This window comes from Euprymna scolopes, chromosome 10, assembly GCF_053919585.1.
Source record: "Euprymna scolopes isolate OS-2025 chromosome 10, ASM5391958v1, whole genome shotgun sequence".
Taxonomy (NCBI): Eukaryota; Metazoa; Mollusca; class Cephalopoda; order Sepiida; family Sepiolidae; genus Euprymna; species Euprymna scolopes.
In genome coordinates this window covers 136,103,039-136,111,685 of record NC_136491.1, presented here as the reverse complement: position 1 = coordinate 136,111,685, position 8,647 = coordinate 136,103,039, and the positions used below count along the sequence as shown (strand labels likewise).

The 8,647-nt window shown below is 34.4% G+C and overlaps 1 protein-coding gene and 1 pseudogene across 1 annotated transcript in view; one reads left to right on the top strand and one right to left on the bottom strand.

Annotated features, from left to right (window-relative positions):
* Nucleotides 1–640: 640 nt before the first annotated feature.
* On the bottom strand, nucleotides 641–780 carry LOC145286740 (U2 spliceosomal RNA; annotated as a pseudogene).
* Nucleotides 781–5,650: 4,870 nt separating this feature from the next.
* The window catches only part of LOC145286290 (uncharacterized), a 97,122-nt gene continuing 94,125 nt past the window's right edge, over nucleotides 5,651–8,647 (top strand). Inside the window, exon 1 of the mRNA XM_080135150.1 lies at nucleotides 5,651–6,049. Coding sequence (XP_079991276.1) covers nucleotides 5,978–6,049 — 72 coding nt within the window. The 5' untranslated portion in view covers nucleotides 5,651–5,977. The remainder of the gene's footprint in view (nucleotides 6,050–8,647) is intronic.

Below are 8,647 nucleotides of genomic sequence, written 5' to 3'. Positions count from 1 at the left end.
GCGTCAAAAGAGCAGAGTTTATTTTAATGTATTAAAAAATTTATTCATATTTTAAAAGAACAGTGCCCATAGTACTGTAGATATAGAATAAGCTCAATAGGTATATTTATATGTATTCTAGAGCTATATTAATATTGACTAAAAAGATAAATAATTGTAAATTGTGAATCCTTTTGAAACTGATTACTAATTTACAATTATTCATCTTTTTAGTCAATATATATATATAGTATATATATATAGTAAGTTATAAAATATATATGGCGGTTAAGCTACACTGAATATTCCGCGTTTCATCCATTTTAGGACTGTTCATGCCTGAGGAGTCCTAGAGTGGATGAAACGCGGAATATTCAGTGTAGCTTAATCGCCATATATATTTTATAACTTACTGTAATAAATGAATGCGTGAATGTAGGATTGACATGAAATTCTTAAAGATAAACTAAAATGGCCGAAAAATTGGCTGAAATGACTTAAATAAATAAAAAGTAAATGACTTAGAATGACTTTAATGAACTTAAGGATGAATTGAATGCCCTTAAGAATGACTTGAATGCTTTAAAAAATAACTGGAATCCTTCAAAAACAACTTGAATGATCTGGAGAATGACTTGAATGGCTTTGAGACTGACTGGTTGTAAAGTGCGTGATCACTTTACATTAAATTAATACAGAAAAGTGATCCCCCACTTTATATCACAGGTACAAACATGAGTACAGCATGTCGTAAGAACAGATACTACACTTTGATTTTGGCCAAAAGGCCAAGAAAAGGGTATTTATTAGTATTTATTTGCTCCCCCACTGAGCAAATTAGGCACAAGGTCGGTTTTTAAAATGAGGAGTGAAGGGGAAATGGGGAGCAGCTCCCCGGGGAGTAGGGGAGCTGGATAGTGACAATTGGTATGAAGGGTTGCTCCTACATTGACCAAGGTCTTATATGTGGGGTTTCCCCCACATATGGTCTTTGCTTGCAGTATCTATTCCGGCAGATACTACACTTTGAGATACTAAATCCTTTATTCATGTTAAAAGTACAGTGAAAATCAACAAAAACTTAGTTGATCTTGGCCTTTTGTCCAAGAAAAGCTTAAAAAGCTAAGAACAGCATCTATTAACAACAGACCTTTGATCTTAACCAAAAAGGCCAAGCACAAAAGTGTTACAGACAGACCGACCGACCAACTCACCGACGGAGTGACTTATAGAGTCGCTTGCACGCGACTAAAAACGAGCAACATTTTGTGCTCCAGAATTTTTTTCGACATGGTCGACATTCTTAATGCATTTTGCCAGTTCTGAACAATGCATCGGTCATAAACTCACTCAAATCTCTGTCGCCACTCTGAAGTCGACCAGCCCGTCTTCTAACTGTTGACATCAACTGCATCGGCTTCATAAACGTTTAACACCGATGAATATTGATTGGTTCAATTTTTTTCTGAATGGAGAAATAAAACGCATATTTTTATCTGACGCACGTCAATGACGGAGGTTACTTTCTTAGAGTCTCACACCATCAATATCTGGAATAGAGAGATGAAACTTTCAAGTCCTGAATGCATAAGTTCAGTTATCATAACAATGCAATTTGATCCATTCGGGCAGAATAAAAATAAGAGATATTACTCTTGAAATTCCTCTCGTGTTGGTGTATATATATACTAGCATGGGTGTCTGGAGTTGCCCGGGTGTTTGGAGGTGTATGCTGAGCAAAAAAAACAAAAACAAAAAAACGGCCATTTTTTTAAACTTTAACCCCTATTATGACCCCTTAACATTTATTGTTTTGGGCTCAAATCAAGTTATTAAGTTATATCCATGTCCAAGGAACCTATATCTAAAATTTCAAGTGTTTAGACCTAGAATTGTCGGAGGAGTTTGGTAGAGTTTTCAAAGGTCAAATCATTAAACTTTGACCCCTTAACAGCCAAATTTCTGGCCGAAAACCGATCACATCGATTTTCCCAAATCTCAGTACTCTGTATATCAAATTTCGAGTCTGTAGACTAAAAATTGACAGAGTTATTGCGTAGGGAAATATACACCGACAGACACACAGACAGACACAGACACGTTCACTTTTATATATATATAAAATATCTATACGAAAAATATATAAGTATTTATATCTTTTCTGTATTTTGTTCCTATCTGTTGACGTGTAGGAATACAAAAAGTCTTTCGAAAAAAAAAACGAAAATGTTTCTTTCAAAAGTACATATTTTCGACCGAACTTTTGGTCTTCTTCAGTGTGAATGATGGAAACATGAGTGCAGGGCGGACAAGGTTAGCAGCAGGAGGGGAGCACAGGCATAGCCAATGAGGTTAAAGTCTATCTGAATATGACCTTCCAATATTTTCGACTTGAAATGGTCAGCAACTTGTGTTGCCTCTATTCACAACCTATATATGTGTGTGTGTGTGTGTGTGTGTGTGTGTGTGTGTGTGTGTGTGTGTGTGTGTGTGTGTGTGTGTGTGTGTGTGTGTGTGTGTGTATAACGCAATCATGAAGGGAAAACTTAAATTCATGATTAAAAGCGTTTAGAATAAACTCAACATTTAAAATAAAGTTAACGGGGTGAAGAGAAAAATAGGAGGAAAAAATGGGGGAATCACCTGACCGGTTTCGCCCTCACTTTATCAAAGCTGTATCGAGGGATTTGTTTTGGAGAAAAAAACGAATGGAAATCGGAAATATGTACGTTGCATTACGTTATGTATGGAAAAAATTGAAGGAAAGCGATTGAAATACAGCAACGTTATATTACTTGAAGATCCTAGAGACAAATCACACTCAAACCGAAGAGGCATCCCTTCTGCCTGCAGAGGGAAGGCCTTCTCAACCGAACATGAACAGTCTCCAAGATCTTTAAATGAAATAATGAGTGAGCACGACACAGGATTGAAAAAGAGTTCATGCTAAAGTTCGCTGCACAAGACGGGTTTTTATAAGATGGTCACTCATTGAAGACCCGTATGTATTAATAATTACGTCTGTTGTTTGATATGTCCCATTTCTGATTTTGGTAGGTACGTGTTGTTGGACTCTTCCATCCAATCTTAATGTTGTTCGACCCACATAGTTGGCACTGCAACTACATTCAAAATTGTAAATTACATTATTATTATTATGATGGAGGGTTAGAATACCTTTTCGAAAAGATGGCATTAACATCCTCGTATATATATTAGGTTGAGGAGAAAATTCTGGCGGGATTTTTAAGCAGGTATGCAGATAAAGATGCATGTTTTTCTTAAACGTAGGATCAAATTTAAACTATTATATTTAACGCCATCCTTAAAACTATAATTCGATTAAAAATGAGATTCTGTCCGCCTGTTTAAACACTGTAAAATTACTTTCACTTTCAGATTTTGAAGGTTAGATTTCGATCATTTAAGTTTATCTTTTAAAACGGCTGAATCAGCCTAAGTTGGATACGTCATCGACAATTAGTCTGATAAAGTGTAAACCGTTTTTTAGTGAATGGTGACTTTGTTTCTGTCGATCTGGTGCATTATTCTGTGAAGTTCTCGGATATCAACTGTCTCAGTTTTTACCTTCTTTCTTTGAGATGCATCTGCCGGAGTACGCTGACGGGCTGCTCAGTCATTTTACATGGGCCAGAGTGCACGCGTCTTTTAGGCGCCGAGTTTGTACACCCCCCTCCCCACTTCCGAACTTGTATCACATCTTCCCACGTTGAGAGAGAGGTAAATACGTATTATCGTAGCCGTTTTAAATTTAAGCGTGATTTTGAAACTTTTAGTGTCCATGGTTAGTCGCACCAGACAAGGTGTGAAGCCACTTGATGTAAAGAGCTAATAAGAACGAAAGATGATTGTTACAAAAACAAGAGATGTCAATTGGTTTTAGTCTTGAAAAGACAAAGGTTATAGGTAGGAGGAAAAGAGTAATAAGGGATAAAGTTCCATAAGCCTATAGTTTTTAAAAAGAAAGTACTGGAATAGGAAGCTCTATTAGAATGGGGTATTTAAACGGCTCATTGCGACAAGGGCAGGGTTAGACATAAGGTCGACATTTTAATGTGAGTAAAACCCAGCTTGTAAAAATGCATAGAATGGATTGGGATAAAAATAAAAAATTGCCCAAGTCTAGACGGATTTCTCCTTAACTGACCAGATATTTAAAAAAAAATGATGAAGGATTATTATGGATAATTATGTCGTATTTGAACATATACTACACTTTACTCTTAGCTAAAAGGTCAAAGAAATGTCTTTAGTGTCAATTGGAAAGTTATTTCTAAGTTGAACATTTTTAAGGCAAAAAAAAAAATCAAGTATGTATTATTTATATTATTCAGACTGCTGTTCTCGCAGTAAAATTCTGTTCTAGTCAAAACTCTTCTAAGGTTGAAGGTTCAATCCTTGGTGCAAACGACTCCCAGAATACAATTGCGAATTACGTTTCTGAATTTTTTTTAGATGAGGGTTGATTATTCGTATTATTTTATTACTTTGGACTACTGTTCTCATCTTTAGTATTATTTTCACAACGTTTCGGCCGATGTAACTTCCGACCATGACTGGGTAATTGCGAATTACTTAGATCTTCTACGTAGTCATGGCTGACAGAACGAGAGCATAATACCCTCGTTGATTAAATAAAGAGTTCCGTTCGAAACGCCATGCAAATGCCCGAGTTCGAGAGAAAGGTTCTCGAGTTCGACAAGATATACCTGAAGAAGGTCGGGGGTCATATCAAACGAAACGTTGTGAGAATAACACTTTAGATAACAATAGTCTGAAAAATTCTCATGATACAAATTATCAATCCTCATCTAAAAAATGTCAGAAGCATAAAAGTCAAGTAGTATGCTTTCTTAACGCTTTCTCGTTCGAACGCGTCACTGTCGTACAAAAGAGCGTAATCTGGTACCTTCAGGTTGGCAGTATAAAATCGGCAGTGCGCGCATGTGAATCGGGTTTTTATGAATACACGCACGAAATAATTATGGATAAGTATGCTATTCAATCGTTCGCGTGTGTGCGAATGTTTATATAAACGTGTACTTTACTTTCAAAGTACAAGCGTAATAGTAAAAGTACATTCATCGTATGGTTATATCATTACCTATCTTGAATGTGATGAAGAATTTCTAACAGCTGCGGTTAAAGGGAAACCCTATATTTAGCCGGGTTTTTGGTTGTTTTTTTTTTTTTTGTTTTTTTTTTTTCGCCATCCCCGTTTCAAGCGCTGCATAAATTGTCCACCGAGTGCATACACCAATAAACTGTTGCTGAAAAAAAAAGTCATTATTGCACTCGCAGTTTAATAAATTGACAAGTGCGATCAGAGAAGCTGGAAAGGGGAGAAAATCGAAAACAAAAAAAAAGAGAGAGTACGGTCTCTCTCTCTCTCTCTCTCTCTCTCTCTCTCTCTCTCTCTCTTTCTTTCTTTCTCGAACGATCAACCTTCTAAGGCGTACAAGTCTACCTTGACCCGTTTTGTTACACACACGAAAAAACAAAAACGAAAAAAAAAATGCCTCCTCACCCTTCAACTAAACCCCTCCTACCACAATAAAATTTCCATACTCTCACCGCGCCTACTATTTTCTCCTCCCCCTCCTATTCATTCAAACCTTCAAACGTATGCTGAATCACTCCGCGCCCTCACGTTTTCAATGTTACAACTCACGTGTTGATGCACGGTTTTATTATTGTTGATCCCTAAGGGTCTGTCATCATTAGCCGTTGGGACGTACGAGTCAGTCGAAGAGTGTCCAGAGTTTTGTGCTGGTTTTTGTGTGTTTATTTTGCTGCAAAATCGGTTTAGGGTCGTTTTAGTGTCGGAACTATTTTTCGATCAGCGGACGGCAACGCACTTGCAGAGCGAAATCGAGTCGACGCACGACTGAGTTGCGTATTTCCACACACACGACGTCTAAAGTGACGGAGAAGAACAAGTGCGATATGATATGAGTTGAACTTGATTTTCACCGCGATGTTTTCATTTCATAATTCTATCGGGAGTGATCTCCACTCTAAAAAGTACGGACATCTAGAAGTCGATGAGGTAAGTTCCGCTTTTTTTATTATTATTTACAAAAAAACAAAAACTTATATTTTCTCAACAGCAATATTTACTTTCAAGCATGTGTTTATTTATATGCAGTTAATTGACATTTTTTAATGTTTAACATTTTATTTTTATATCTTGTAAAAACAAAAACAAACCATTATCTCTCTGATCGCGTCAGATTTTTTTTTTCTCTTTTCAAAAAAATGAATGATTCGAGTTCTATTTCTGTCTGATAAAAAATATTATCTAATTGTATCAAGTTTTGTTAAACAATTTCATTAAACTTTGTTTTTAACTTTTTAAAAGTTTGTTTTTGTTTATTGTTTAAAATTCATGAACTTACGGATCGTGCTATTTTTTGATAGAATTTTCGAGTTAAATTTAACTCTTACAGTATCTTTTGTTTATTAAATTGTTAGGTGAAAGTGTAGAATAGCTACAAAACACTCTCCCCTCCCCACGTTAATAATGGATTTTTAAAAATAATTAAGTGTAATATTATTACATCACGGCCCGTATTGTGCATAAGTACCAAAATTGATCTTCTGAATTCAATTGATTTTTAATAAGGTTTTTATTTATTAATTAATTTATTTATAATTATTTTTGGTTAAATGTTTTTATTTTGACAAATAAATAAAATAGAGATAAATAATAAAGTTATATGCCTGGCCTCATACAGAAGGAAATTAGTGCCCCCCTTGCAATTCGTGATGCAAGGAATCAAAAGGTAAACACTAGGTTCGTTTTAAGTGACCTTAACGTCAAAAAGAAAGAGTTCAGGAAATGTTCCTAAACACTGTGTGTGGGGGGATATATATATATATATATATATATATATATATATATATATATATATATATATATATATATATATTATAGGATGAAACGCGGAATATTCTATGTAGCTTAGTTGCCATATATATTTTCATAACTTACTACCTAGTTCTACCTATGTATTGAGCACCGTTAAAGTAAATACTGAAAATTTACGCATAAAATTATATATTTGTATATTAATTTATGTGATTAAAGTAGACGTGTGTGTGTGTGTGTGTGTGTGTGTGTGTGTGTGTGTGTGTGTGTGTGTGTGTGTGTGTGTGTGTGTGTGTGTGTGTGTGTGTTGGGAACTTTCTGAAACTTCCCTCTTTTTATTTTTTTTCTTAGAGTGGTGCTGCAGTCTGCACTGCTGCGTTCTACCATTATCGTAAATATTCATTATTTTTTACAAAAAAGTTTCTTTCGTTTTGGGTCAGTAAATAATGCACTTACAACCTTTGATGTGCACAGGTTTCTTGTTACTCCCCCCCTCAACCCATATTGAAATAACTATAGCTTTTTTTTCTGTTCTTTTGCAATTTACGAAATGTGCATTTTTTTTTTTGAGAGGATTTTCAATTAAATCCAATTTTTACGGTATTTTATTATTATTATTATTAAACTGTTAGCTGAAAGTACAGAAGAGTTTTTTTTAAGCTCCCTCTTTTGTTAAGAATGGCTTTCTAAATAACATCGTTATTATTTCAGCACGGCCTGTAAACTGCACAACTGCCACTTTTTCATTTAAAAATCTCAAGTCTACTCTTGTTCAGGAATTGTATTTTTTGTTTAATTTAATTTAAAAGTGCTTATGCACTTATGTTACCGTGCTATTTTTTTAAAATAGTATTTTCAAGTTAAATTCAAATTTCACGATATCTTTTTTTATTATTAAATAAGTTAGGTACAGAATAATTATAAAACACCCTCCCCATATTAAGAATGGCTTTCTAAATAATTTCAGCACGGTAACGTAAGTGCATAACTTAAAATCAACATTATCTTTGATCATTTCTTTTAAATAAACAGAACTTTTAGCGATATTGAATTTGTTGCCGTGGGCCTGGACCACCATCAGTGGATTTGACTGCATATCTTGTACCCGACGATCATAAACAACGTTTTAAGTTTAATTTAGACGGTTTCAACCCAATATAAATGACGGCAGGATTACATTTTTTTTCTTCTTAATTTTCAAATTAATTCAATTTTGTTTGCTTTGTTTATACATTTTGGAAATTTTTTTTACTCCATCTGTAATTTGTATTTTATTTTTCAAAAAGTGCTTTAATAAGGTATCTTGAACTTTTCAGCTTTTAGATGGCTGTCACTGGAGAAGTATCATTATCTTAACCAAATTAGTTAATTTCTAATTTTATAACAATTTGGTTCAATTAATAATTCAATAACTAAACAATGCCGTAATAATATAACCTGATTATTACAGTACTGTTTCGTCATTAACTTATTATTGATCCAAATTGTTATAAAACTAGAATTAACGTGTTGTTGTTTCAATGGCAGCCATCTTAAAGCTGAAAAGTTTAAGATAAACATAAGAATATGTGTCTATGATAGATCATTTTATTATATGGCAAACAAACTAGTTATTTTGTGCTTTAAAATTTAAAAAAAAAACGAAAAACTTTTCATTTTTTTTCTTGTGAGGTATTATCTACATCCTTCTTACCACAAGTTGTGACACAAGGTCGGAAGGTAGGGGAGAGTCAAGCCAGCGCCTTTCTAGGAGGAGCACTCTGGCATATTAAAAAT